This window comes from Nicotiana attenuata, unplaced genomic scaffold (assembly GCF_001879085.1).
Source record: "Nicotiana attenuata strain UT unplaced genomic scaffold, NIATTr2, whole genome shotgun sequence".
Taxonomy (NCBI): Eukaryota; Viridiplantae; Streptophyta; class Magnoliopsida; order Solanales; family Solanaceae; genus Nicotiana; species Nicotiana attenuata.
Window position 1 is genome coordinate 175916 of NW_017671223.1, and position 14400 is coordinate 190315.

Sequence of the window (14400 nt, forward strand, 5' to 3'; positions counted from 1 at the left end):
CAAGCACCAATATTCCCAAATCGCTCCAACTCTCCTTAAGGCGCATAGTCATCTTATTACCAAGCCCCTACGCAGCTCCGCCACTCTCCCACTTTGGTCAAACTCGCTCCTTTAATCAACTGCTCGACCTACGCTTCTTATACCTGGCCCTTTAGAAGTTCAAAACTCCGCCTGACACTTCCCACACGTTTCTCATCTTCTGCTGCTCAATTGTTTCCTTAATAATATCTATCTTCATAGCACTTGAATCCACAAATCGCTACTAACTCCAAACTTCTCCGAAGGTCATCTTTCTCGAACTGTCAACATTAGAAATACTGATTCAATCCTGAACTACCGCATCCTGCGATATCTGATAGTTGTATCTCCGATACTATTTCACAATACCTTGCCTCAAAGGCGAATTGTAGGAGATCATAACCCCGACAAACTTAATACGTCCAATTAGGACGACAACACCCAATATAGAAGAAAAATTCCACCATGCTTGCAATTACCAAGTCTCATTACTTCCACCAGTCCACATATGACCCTCCTTAGTTCGATTGCCTTTCCCCCGCCGGGAATAAAATATCGAATCTCTTGATATGCACTGAGTAAACCTCCCTTGAAATCATTCACTGCCCTGACACGTGGGCAACACCCTACCATCATATTACTACTGCAGAATAGTCATTCATAAGCATCGCGGCAACTTGTGCATAGCCTCAAAGCCCTCGAAAATACCGCTACTGGGCTGAAACAATAAAATATTCTTCCATAAGGCGACGACAATAATCTGATCAGCTATACCGGGAGAAACATCCTGTATCACATCTGTAGTACCATTACGGTTCTTCAATTTTCGATTTACATCAAGCGCTTCGCGTCGCATAAGATTGAGTAAGAAAGAAACAAAGGCATAAGCCTCACATGAAGTCAAATCGCACGATAAGGAATCAAGAAGGAAAGTACTCCTAACAGTCCTGCAGCCTCCCGAGGATAAGTACAGACGTCTCCGTACCGATCCGCGAGACTCTACTAGACTTGCTCATGACTCTTGAGACCCTAGGAATCTAGTGCTCTGATACCATGTTGTCACGACCCAAAATCCACTAAGGGTCGTGGTAGCGCCGGACACCGCTGTCAGGCAAGCCAACCAAATACATAATTAAATTCTCGTTTTAATACTTTTTGAAATGCAGGATTTTCCTTCCACTTTTCGTAAATAAAAAAAGGTTCACTATTTCGATTCAAATTAAATAATAATCAATTAATACAGATCTTTCGAAAAACCGTCCCAGAACCCGGTGTCACAAGTGCATGAGCATCTATTGATAAGGAAAATGAAATACAACATCTGTCCGAAATACAGTGGACAGGGAATAAATATAAAAATGCTGAAAGGAACTACACTAGCTGCGGGTCGCCTCGAACAATGCAGCTCACCTAGTACCAAAATCATCCGCGCTGCTACGCCCAGTAGGCCACTAGAGTTACTTATACCTGTGCAACAAAAATGCACAGAAGTGTAGTATGAGTACGTAATCAACGTGTACTCAGTAAGTATCCCGTCTAATCTCGAAGAAGTAGAGACGAGATGGTCAACTTTGACACTTACTAATGGTCCAATGATAATATACTAAATGTACAAAGAAATCAGGGATTTTATATGGCAGTTCTATCTTACAAAGCCGGAAGACAGGCAAAACACCTTCAACAAATAATAAAGGATTTTAAAGGTTTACTTTTCTTTATCTTATCAATTTACATGAAGCCATGAAAGGCAATATCATCATTTAAAATTTCTCATGCATCAATATATATAAATATCATGCGCAAATCATGCCGAGGCGACGACCCGATCCAACAGAAATAAACTGTGCACTTGCCGAGGGTCGACGGCGCGCCTATAGATGCATCTATTACCCCGCTCGCGAAATAATCTACGACGCAGTCAACATAAAATAAACACATACCCTGCTCGCGAATCGTACATGCGACGCAGATACACAGAGAGATACATGCTCAACCAATCAAGTAAGAACTTATCAGAGAATATTTATCAAAATATATCGAATTCTCTTTTAGCAAATTTAAGAAGTAAAGTTTATTCCCTTTAGAAATTCATTTACAAATTCCATGTGATTTAAGCAATTCAAGCTACCATAGGGTTTACAAATAATCCAAGTATTCATGCTTTTGGGTCCTAGCTACCCGGACAATAGCATAATAGTAGCTACGCACGGACTCTCGTCACCTCGTGCGTACGTAGCCCCCACAAGTAGGAGCACTTAATCAATTATATTCACCTATGGGGACAATTCCCTCTTACAAGGTTAGAAAGGAGACTCACCTCGCTACGAAGATCCATAACCGGCATTCCACGCCTTTTCGAAGACTCGAATCGATGCACAAGGCTCCAACGCTAGCAAATAATAATACAAATCCATTAATATATACTAAGGTATTCATTATAATCCAATTTATAACAATTCCTAACCCCGATCGAAAGGTTGACAAAAATGCCCTCGGGCCCACGTGCCCGGAATCCGAAATTTTTCGAAGAAAGATTGCCCATAGCCTCACGAACTCAAATATATGATTTTCTCTAAATTCCATATCCAAAATCGTGGTCAAATCCCAAGAATACTAATTTTCTAGGTTTTCCCTCAAACCCACAAGTTTTCTACAATTTTCCAAGTCTAAATCCATATATAAACCTTGTATATACTCAAAACTAGTAGAAATCACTTACCTCATGCTTGGTGATGAAAATGACACTCCAAAGTTGCTCCAAAATCGGCTCCCATGGAAGAAATGAAGTGAAAATGAGCCAAACTTCGATTTTTAAAGAAATCTCTCTGCCTCCAGCAGTTTCCGCATCTGCGGAAATTTTTTCGCATCTGCGGAAAATTTCCGCATATGCGGAAAATTTTCGCATCTGCGGTTATGACAGCAACCAGCACTTTTCTCGACACGGAAATGAGCATAACTCCCTCATACGATGTCCAAATTCGACGATTCTTTTTGCTGTGGATCCGTAATTTTGATACGGATCTAATGGTACAATAAAAACTTAATTTGGTGCTCATTTTCTTAATATGGTACCCTTTTATGTCCAAAGAAACGATGTTGAAACATCAAATAAGAGCGCGATACAACCCGAAACACACCCGAGGCCCCCGGGACCCCGACCAATCACACCAACCAGTCCCAAAACACATTACGGACTTGCTCGAGGCCTCAAATCACATCAAACAACGCTAAAATCATGAATCAACCCCCAATCCAAGCTTTATGAACTTTAGAACTTCCAACTTCTAGTTTCGATGCTTAAACCTATCAAATCATGTCCGATTGACCTCAAATTTTGCACACAAGTCATATTCGACATTAGGACCTACTCCAACTTTCGGAATCAGATTCTGACCCCGATATCAAAAAGTCCACTTCCGGTCAAACTTCTCAAAACCTTCAAATTTCTATATTTAGCCAAATGGCTCCAAGATGACCTACGGACCTCCGAATTCACTTCCGATTGCGCTCCCAACTCCAGAATCACCATACGGAGCTATTCACAGTCTCGGAATCCCAAATGGGCATTGATAACACTGAAATGAACTTCAAGCCAAACTTATGAAATTCCTTCTAAAATGCTAACTTCCACAATAGGTGCCAAAACGCTCTCGGGTTATCCAAAACCCGAACCGGGCATACGCCCAAGTCCGAAATCATCATACGAACCTGCTGGAACCTTCGAATCCCGATTGTGAGGTCGTTTGCTCGAAATTCCCATCCTAGTTCATTCTTTCAACTTTAGGCTCCTGAAATAGGAATTCTCTTCCCAAATCAACTCTGGATTTCCCAAAACTCAATTCCGACCGCGCGTGCAAGTCATAATGCCTGAAATGAAGCTGCTCATGGCCTCAAACCGCTGAATGACGTGTTAGGACTCAAAACGACCGGTCGGGTCGTTACAGGTATGACGTGAGGAGGCGTGCTCTTTCAGAAGCCGAAGTATTTGAGGTGGGTGATATTCCAATCGTTTTGTAGTAGTTTTCCTTCTGTTATTTCCAGTTGGAGTGCTCTTTTGCTTTCTTGCTCGCGCGAGTGCTTGCATTCAGCTGTTTTAACCGATAAAGGAGTGAAGATAAACCGGAATGAAATTTTCTGTTACCTTGGCCTGTCGAATCAGTGGGAGAAAAATTGACGTTGTAGTGTTACTCGCTCCGCCTGGTGCTCGGATGGTGGTTTCAGATTTGGCGGTTGTGTTCTGCTCCGAGTTGCTAGCGCCTCGATTCCGCATGGGTTGGACCCGCCTCATTCATGGGATGAAATCGAGTCCCAGCCCGGTGTCGTCTGATTTGTGTCAATAACAAGAGAAATACGTCAAACTTCGTTAATAGACCATCTAGCGAGTGTGGGAATATGAAAATAGGGCTCTGGTTACGCTAGGTGACCAGGATCCTATTTCGAATGTGCGTTCGTCGTGTTAAGCCTACTGTTACGAGCGAGAATTGAGTTTTTCTTAGGTATTGGTTATAACTTCTACTTTAGGTAGCATTTTGGCCTAGGTTGGTACGGTTGTCTCGAAGGCATGCCTACCGCTCTTTCGAGTGGGTGGTAGCACCGAAAAGGTGTGACCATGACAACCTGATAGTGATATTTCACTGATTCTGGATCTAAAGGAAACTAACAAATTTGGCTAAGAAATTCCCACAGACGGCGCCAAATTATTTGACCAAAAAGTATTAAACTTTTTGTTAAACTAATTAATGAATGGAATAGAGGATAAATCTTAGCCAAAGGTAATCAACTCTAGATCTCGACATATTGAGTATTAAAATGGAAGAGAATAAACTAATTTAACATTTCTTGAGATCGCTATCATACATTGGGGGAGAGTTGTAAGCTTACATTCGTGATAGACTTGGGTTACAGTGGAAGTACTGTAAAAGAGAAAAAGGAAGTTGCAGATAACTGAGGAATCCTCTCCCCTTGGCTTCGTAGTATTGCTCTTGTTAGTTATTGCTCCTCCCCCTTTCACAGTTCCCTTCTTCCCTTTATATATTAACAATGTCCCCTTTTGTCCAACAGTCCTTGACCAGTCTCCTTTCCTGTGACAGTCCTTTGTTACTTATCCAAGTTCGCACGCTTATCCCGCGATGTAAGCTTTTTGACGGCCTGACCTCGACAAGGACCGTGAGACCCGTCATCATTACGCCTCGTGGGCACGGTCATGACAGGGTCGAACTTTTCTATCGCCTCCAACTCAGGGTTAGATTTCGACCCATACAATATCTAAAAATAATATCTACATTCAATTAGAGATAGGTAACAACGGTTGCAGGTCCGGCATGATTTGAGCTAGCGCCCTCACAGCTTGTTGATTGTTATGTATCGTTTTATAATGTATCGTATTGTATTTGTATTTGTATTGTATTGTTCTGTATTTTTTTTTATATATACAACGTTTGGATAATATTGTTTTTTGTCATATCATGCATCAATACTACGAAGAATAAAGTTATTATAAGGAAAAAGTAAGTTGTATAAGGTAGAATTATTATATAAAAGGTGTGGTAAAGGATAAAATAAGATTATTTAATAATATAGAAGGACAAGGTGAGAGAAAAAAATAAAGGAACGATGCGACCACACTAAATCGGTCATTCCGTAAAGTGGCACTTTTCATCATTACGTAACGATGGATTAACAATACGATACAATAAACTTTAAGTAACAATAAAAACAAACATTGTATTTAAAGTAACAGTACGATACAATATAACAGGTAACCATCCAAACAAGCTATCAATTGACTCTCTTATATCCAGCTGATGGTTCTTTTCTTAGTCGAGTAGTTTTCTGCTATAAAGCAAAAACTTTTACAGCTCAACTCTAGTATCTGTGAAGGAACAAAATTATAGTTATGCATTTTACTTAATTATATGGTAATTTAGAATGTGCACGTATCGTGTGTCATCCTTTCCAACAACTTTTACAAGCTCAATTTGATGAGCCTGCAATTTGGTGTAATCAGTCTGATGAGCTTAAGTTAAAGCCAAATCCAAATTCAGACCTTTGTGTTCTACTTACTTTTAACCTGCCACATGATTTTCATCTTGGCAATCCTGAAGTTGACAGTACAGAAACAATCTAGTCATACGTATGAACATTGTTTCTATTAATAATATGTACCCAATTTCAATCATGTTGGAACAGATAAGAAATAGATCAAGAAATTTTTTTACATAAATTCGTTCATTTTGTCAAATGATACTAGTAGATGAATTGAAAAATGTGATATAGTAATAAATACAATTATGATACCAGCGAGGAGAAACCATTGTTCTTTCTAATATCCTAGAATCAAAAATATACATATACCATCTTGATTTTCAAGAATTATACCCTGCTTCTCTTTTCACCAACAAATGCATAAGAAATGAAAGACCACCAAAAATCCAATAATAATGGAGCCATGAAGTGGAAAAGAAGTTGCCTTTGAAACATAAAAATAGTAGTAAGGGTAATTCTTCTGTCCATTGGCCGGTGGCGCCTGAGTTGCTGGTATATTGATAATATTAGGAGGTGTAGGACAATTAGAAGAATGAGAAGGAGGAGGAGGAGCAGCAGTATATGTAATGTAAGATGGTGGTGGAGATTTAGGTGATGGTTGCGACGAGGAAGGTGATGGTGATCGGGGAGAAGACTGAGATGGTGAGGGGCGGAGTGGGGCGAAAAGTGGTGGTGGTGGTGGTGGTGCTTGTACTAGTACCGATGATGGCGAAGGTGGTGGCTTGAGTTTGATAGGGGAAGGTGGTGGTGAACAAATAACAGGACATGTTGAACAATCACTTATGCAAAGTAAACCTGCTGGTGTATTAGTATCATGAGAATTTGCTAGAGAAAATGTAACGCAAAGGAGCAAAATAGACCATTTTGTTGTCATAAGAGCTAGTGAAAGAACTTTGGCATGTTTCATTTTAGTTCAAATATAGCCAAAAGGAGGAGTTTCCAATGGTTTTGTGATTGAAGAAACTTGTGATGCCAAGTGATGATTGTTTTTATAGAAAACCTTTTAGACCTTCCAAGAATCTTATTCATGCTTGTTTGAGGCTCTTTCAAAAAGTACAATATGAATATATGCTTCCTTTTGGATAGAAAAGATAAAATGTTTGCTTTACAACTTGGTAAGTTACCATCCTTTTACTTTCAATTCCATATAAATAATTGTTCCCTACACACTGCAGAAAGTGGTGAATAGAGATTCAAGTTTTAATTTTGGTTGCTTTTTGACTTGTTTGTCTTAGAGTTTAGTGTCATGTTTGGATTATCTCTACACATTTTCCCTCTATAGACCAATTTTCTGGGGGTTTTGAGTCTTGGTGTAACTGGTACAGTTGTTGTCATGTGACCAGGATGTCAGAGGTTCGAGCCGTGAAAACAGTCTCTTGCAGAAATGCAGGGTAAGCTTGCATGCGTACAATAGACCCTTATGGTCCGACCCTTCTGCGGACCCCGCGCATAGCGATAGTTTAATGCACCGAACTGTCCTTCGCTACTAAAAATTCGGAAAAAAACGACCAAAATTTGGCGACCAAAATTGGTCTGCCAAGAAAAGCGACCAACGTTGGTCGCTAAATTGGAGAAAATAATTAAATAATTATTTTAAATACATTAGCGACCAAGGTTGGTCGCTTTTTGGTCGCTAATTTGGTCAAAATATTGACCGGACTCGTCAGACTTGCTTGGTCAAAGAAATACTGAAATTAGCGACCAACTTTGGTCGCTAAAGTGGGACCCACTTATAAAATTTTAATAATTATATTGATATTTAAAAAAAATTATAAAATATAAATAAATATAATTCAAAATTAGCGACCAAAGTTGGTCGCTCACGAAAGGGGAAGCAGATAGAGACCAACTTTGGTCGCTAATCTGGGACCCAGTTCTAACGTTTAACATTTATATTATTAATTTAAATATTGTATAAAATATAAATAAATCTATTTAAATTTAGCGACCAACATTGGTCGCTAATTTTAATTTTCTGGATATTTAGCGACCAACATTGGTCGCTAATTTGAATTTCTGGATAATTAGCGACCAAAGTTGGTCTCTTTTCAGGTCAACATTGGTCAAAATTAAAAATCACTTTTGTATTTACTATCTAAATAATATAAATGTAATCCGTTAACACTTCTGTAATACAAGGGATGAATACACTAAAATATACTCTAACATGCTATATATGTAGTTAAAGTAGTANCTCGTGGAACACAGACCATCTGGTACTTCATATCTTCTGCATATAGGAACCTCATAAGCCAGATATAATTTGTATGAATAAATGCTTAACCAATTGATCTGGTTAATGTCCAGATTATTATACAACCGAGACATCCCATGAAGGCCTCTACAACAACAGAGCCATCTATACAGGAGTAATTCCATGATGGTCGGTAGGCCTAAGTCACTGGTTGGTTAACCATCTAATTGCATAAATTAATTATTGGTTCAGGTTAAGGTGTAAAATTGGTCCAGTCTATTATACATAGAACAGGTGTAGTCACAGTTTCTTTCAAGCTTTCTTCTGTAACTGTAAACTTGAAAGCGAAAAAGAATTTTATTTTTTTTATTTTAAGAAAAAGTTCTTTAGTACTTCATGTATTCATAAAAAGAAAAAAAAGAGTTCCAATTTCCGTAAATAAAGTACTACTTATATATTATTCTCTATCATGGATTATTATTATATTATGGGTATTAAATTCACAAAATAAGATCTCTTCATTTTCAAATATTAACTCTTTTCTTCTTGAATCACATAACTTCCAAGTTTATTATTCTGATTTGGTGAAAGCAAGGATTTGCAGAGATCATTGGAATTGACAAGAGTTATGAACATCAACAGGTAGATTCAGTAATTCTTTACTAGAACTTGCTCAGAATGTTTGTCAAGGCGAAATAATAGTTGACACTAATTTTTGAAAAATGAATTAGGCTTTCTTTGATTTCTTATTTTTAACCTGAAAACCATTCTTTCTTGTCACACCGCAATCTGAACCAGTAAATTATAGATACCCATATTTCTGTAATTACTTCTTCCTAACTGTTTCTCTTCAGCTGAAAATTCAAAGATGGAGCTTATTAAAAAAAAATAGTGGCAGAAAAAGGCATAGAAGCAATATAGATATAGATTCTTCATATATAGAGAAAATGTATATTGTACAAAAAGTATTGTTCCAAAAAAAAGAGGAAACTACTTCAAATTTTCTGAATATATATTGATTCAATAGCTACACATAAAAAAAAAGAGTCACTATAAAAAAAAATTTTAACCTTCCAACCTGAAGCTTAACAGTACAAACCGAAAAAGTCCTAAAAGATTTCAGAAAATAGTGTTTAAACAACGTTAGTGGCGATTTACATAATGAGCAAGCCAATAGATAAAGAAGTACAATTCTTATTGATGGTGGCCATAAATTTATCAATTCTTAAGAGTCATAGGGAGAAGAAATACATGTTCTTGCCAAACAAAGATGGAATCATAAGAAAGGTAAATGTTTTGTGAGATTCAAAAGGTTAATCAGTTTTGGGAAATGAGGAAACCCTTCTCTTGAATAAATTTTCTCTCCACAAGGCAAACAATAACTTTTGAAGAGAGTTGTTAAAAAATGCTTTTTCCTCGAGGACGAGTAAAAGTTCAAGTGTGGTGGAATTTGATGAATTTAAATTATTCATGTATTTTCATACATGTAAATAAGGATTTTTAAATAAAACATGAATAAATATATTCGATTCTCCTATATTTTCTAACAAGTTTTGCGGGGGAAAGATGAATTGAGGAAAGAGGACTACAAGCAAAACAATGAGGAAAAAGAACAATGCTCGTGGTAAACAAGAGTGAATGTAACTTTGAAGTCACAATATCAAATTTTGATGTCAAAACATCACGTCTTGAAGTTACAACATCAACTTTTGAAGTCACAACATCAAGACTTGAAGTTGCAACATCATCTCACATTTGCTACACATTTTCTATAAATATTGTGTTGTGAGGGGAAGAGTCTTGTTGGGAGAAACTACTCTTGGTCTCTCTCTCTTTTCTTTAGTATTTTCTACTAGTTGTCTTTCTTTTAGAAGAATAATAGTTCTTCTAAGTTCTTTATTTCTAAATTAGTTTTTATTACTTCGTAATAGAGTAACTTATTTTGTTGGGATAGTTGATGAAACTTGATATATATATATATATATATATATATATATAAAATACTAATTTGAATTAAAAGTAATTTAATTTTTTTTAGATATAGCGGCCAATGTTGGTCGCTATTCTGGTCAAACGGTCAGAACTTAGCGACCAATGTTGGTCGCTATTTTGGTCAAAATAGTCAATACATTTTGGCTACCTAAAATAGCGACCAAGGTTGGTCGCTTTCTGTAAATGCAGTAGCTAAGAAACGGGTTTCCCCTCATATTCTCTTATTTTTTTCTCTCTCTTCTCTCTCTCACACCCAAACCCCCCATCCCCTTCCGTCTCCCTCCATCGACGCCGCCATCCCCCTCCACCCTCCACCCGCCGGAGGCAGCAGCAGCTCCACCGCCGGTGTCCTCCACTGTCCAGGTAGGTTTCTCTCTCCTTTCCTTATTTTTTTCGAAATACACAGATTTATTTTAATTCTTTGTAGTTTGATTTGTAAAAATTAATTGTTCTTAGCTAAATTAAATTTAGGATAATTATTAGTAGCTAAAATAATTAGTTTTACCTACTAATTTGGGAAAAAATGGATTGAAGAGAAGAAACCCTAAATTTTTAGGGTTTATGTTAAGTCTTGTTATGGTTGGGTCAACTTAAAATTTAGTTCTTGTGAGGATTAGAATCTAGATCTGATTATCTTGATATTTATTTTGTTTCATTGTTTGACTCATCACAAAATTGAAACACGAAGAATAATTTTAATATGATAATGCAGTAGTATTGCAGAATCAACAAACAAATTGATATTAACACAAAAAAATGAAGGTGCAGACTTAACTTATAGAAGAACAATTGATATTTCTTTCAGAAAAGGAATGGCCAGTGAAAACAATTGATATTTCTTTTGTTCTTGATTAGATGAAATATGGTAGCCAATCTAAAATCCGTTTAATTTAATGATAGATAATTAATAAATTTATCTTTGGAAGATAGGAGTTATTAATTTGAGAATACACCCCTTATATTTATAAATAAAACACTTAACCCCTTACATTATTGGGCATATTACACAGATATAACTACATACTTAAGCTTAGATTGAAGTATCTTGGCATACTCATATTCTCATTTCGGAAAACCTAACTTTCACAAAGAACAATTAGAAGATTTATCTAGATTGGTCAGCATGGTAATAGTATAAAACTATTCATACTATACTGATTGTTTATGAATTGAAATTTTAGGATATGACTTGAAATTTGATGGATATGAGTTGAACCTTTAGGATATGAATTGGACTTTTAGTTTATGAATTGAGATTTTGGTTTATGTATTGGAATAGTTTATAAATTGAAATTTTAGGATATGACTTGAATTTTTGTGGATATGAGTTGAACCTTTAGGATATGAATTGAAATTTTGGTTTATGTATTGGAATTTTAGATTATAAATTAAAATTTCAGGATATGACTTGAACTTTTGTGGATATGAGTTGAACCTTTAGGATATGAATTGAAATTTTGGTTTATGTATTGGAATTTTAGTTTATAAATTAAAATTTTAGGATATGACTTGAACTTTTGTGGATATGAGTTGAACCTTTAGGATATGAATTGAAATTTTGGTTTATGTATTGCAATTTTTGTTTATAAATTGAAATTTTAGGATGTGACTTGAACTTTTGTGGATATGAGTTGAACCTTTAGGATATGAATTGAACCTTTAGGATATGAATTAAGATTTTGGTTTATGTATTGGAATTTTAGTATATAAATTGAAATTTTAGGATATGACTTGAACTTTTGTGGATATGAGTTGAAACTTTAGGATATGAATTAAAATTTTGGTTTATGTATTGGAATTTTAGATTGCGGGAGGATTTTGTAGACGTGGTTGATGGTAATATTAGACATGCAATGGAACTTCCACCAAGAATAACTAAGACACAGTACCTGGCAGAGTGTGCCTTTAATTGTTCTTCTCATTAGCGACAACGATGATGAGAAGGCAAGAACATGTGTTTCAAATAGTTATGGTGTAGGTAGGAGTTTAACATTTCCTAAGTAGATAAAAGAAGAGGTAATAGAGGAATTCTATACTTCAATTTCCAAGAGAAAAAGGAGTTTAATTGGGAGCGACAAGGGTGATGGTGATTGAATGTTTTCTGTTGGTCATGGCAGTTCCCATAAAACGGGGATCATAAGACTCTATGATGACAAAGATCATAGGAAGTTTTGTTCTCAACTTTCTTCAAAGTCTGATCCGTACAAGCTTAATTGGATGTTGGTCATATATTCTTCAATTCAGACAATGATTTGACTGACAAAAGTATGGAAATGCTAATCAAAAGAATTAAAGCTAAAATGTTACAGAGAAAAACATTTTAGCTTTAATTCTTTTGATTAGTAGTTCCATACTTTTGTCAGACAAATCATTGTCTAAATCCGAAGAATATATGACCAACATCCAATTAAGCTTGTACGGATCAGACTTGGAAGAAAGTTGAGAACAAAACTTCCTATGATCTTTGTCATCATAGAGTCTTATGATCCCCGTTTTATCGGAACTGTCATGACCAACGGAAAACATTCCATCACCATCACCCTTGTCGCTCTCAATTAAACTTCTTTTCTTCTTGGAAAATGAAGTAGAGAATTCCTCTATAATCTTTCTTTTATCTACTTAGGAAATGTTAAAATTCCTGCCTATACCATCTCTAGTTGAAACACATGTCATTGCAGTCTCAACATCATTGTCGCTAACGAGAACAACAATTGATCAAAAGACACACCCTGTCAGCTACTGTATCCAAGTTATTCTCTGTATCCAAGTTCATCCCGAGTAATAGTACCATGAGGATAATCACCAAAGCCACCGGACAGCTTTATGATGCCAATGAAGCAAGATGAGCTATTCAATGAAACTCGTATTGTAAAGAAGAAGAAAGAGACTCAGAAAGGTGGGTCGAGGGTCGAGCCTCGACTATACATGTAAGTTTTTTACTTATCATTAAGTATTTTGATTTACTTTTATATAAATTTTAAAATATTAATTCAATATAATTTTTCTTATAGGTTCGCTTCACAGCTGATGTGGGGGAATTCATACGAAGTCAACCACCTAACGAGTCGGCCAAGGCAATCCAACTTTAGAACGAGGATGCTAAAAGAACACTCCTTGAGTACTTTATATACTTTGAACTAGACAATAGAACTAGTTTTCGAATGAGCTTGTAATAAACGTTAACTTAGTTTTGTTAGCTTAATGTTTTAGTTCTATTGATCTTTATATTTTGTTGCGTTTTAGTGTTGTTGTTGTTGTTGGCATAAAATGCCTGTTTAGGATATTTGGTATAAGCTGGCAGGTGGTGTAGCAGCCAAAACAGGCAATTTCTACCAAAAATATACCAAAAAAGCGACCAACTTTGATGTCCAGTTGGTCGCTATTCACTTAAAAAAAAAAATTCTGGTAATTTTGCGACCAAGGTTGGTCGCTTATAGTTAAAAAAATAAATTAATTCTTGCCATTGGCGACCACCTTGGTCGCTTATAGTTAAAAAAATAAATTAATTCTTGCCATTGGCGACCAATATTGGTCGCCCATTAAATAAAAAATTATAACATTTATTAATATAGCGACCAAAGTTGGTCGCTTAATATGATTAAAAATAAATAAAAATAAAACGTTATTTACATCTGGAGACCAACTTTGGTCGCCAAATATATAATATTAAAATATTTGAGCGACCAAAGTTGGTCGCTATATGCTTTGCCCGGAAAATTTGGTCCTTTTACCTGAGAGACCAATGTTGGTCGTTATTTAGCGACCAACTTTGGTCCCTAAGGTAAAGGGACCAACTTAATATCGACCAGGCGTGGTTGGTCGCTTTTCTGTCGCTTTTTGGCCAATAAGCGACCAACGTTGGTCACTTTTGCTGGTCGCTTTTTTCCGGATTTCTAGTAGTGCTTTTTGACCAATTTTTTGGATGTCACAAAGGCATTGATTTAAATAATGGGAAATCTTGTCTTTTCATTATGCCTTTCTCTAAACACAATCTATACCAATAGACACTTTATGCTCTCTTTCTCTTTGCATATCCTTTTCTTGAGGAGATAAACTTTGGGATCAACCCCCTTTAATCTTTATCCCAAGTAAAGAATTTTCTATCTGCCATTGTAGATTCCAGAAGATTTTCATGATATATGGTCCACAGA

At 36.3% G+C, this 14400-nt stretch overlaps 1 protein-coding gene across 1 annotated transcript; it reads right to left on the minus strand.

Annotated features, from left to right (window-relative positions):
* Positions 1-6178: 6178 nt before the first annotated feature.
* Positions 6179-7021, minus strand: LOC109206801 (extensin-like). Its single transcript, XM_019369666.1, has one exon. The coding sequence runs from the start codon at positions 6968-6970 to the stop codon at positions 6410-6412; it is 561 nt and encodes a 186-aa protein (XP_019225211.1). The 5' UTR covers positions 6971-7021; the 3' UTR covers positions 6179-6409.
* Between the last annotated feature and the right edge of the window lie 7379 nt (positions 7022-14400).

Excerpts from the sequence above, each read along its gene's own strand:
- LOC109206801 (XM_019369666.1), bottom strand. The coding sequence starts at position 6,970 with ATGAAACATGCCAAAGTTCTTTCACTAGCTCTTATGACAACAAAATGG.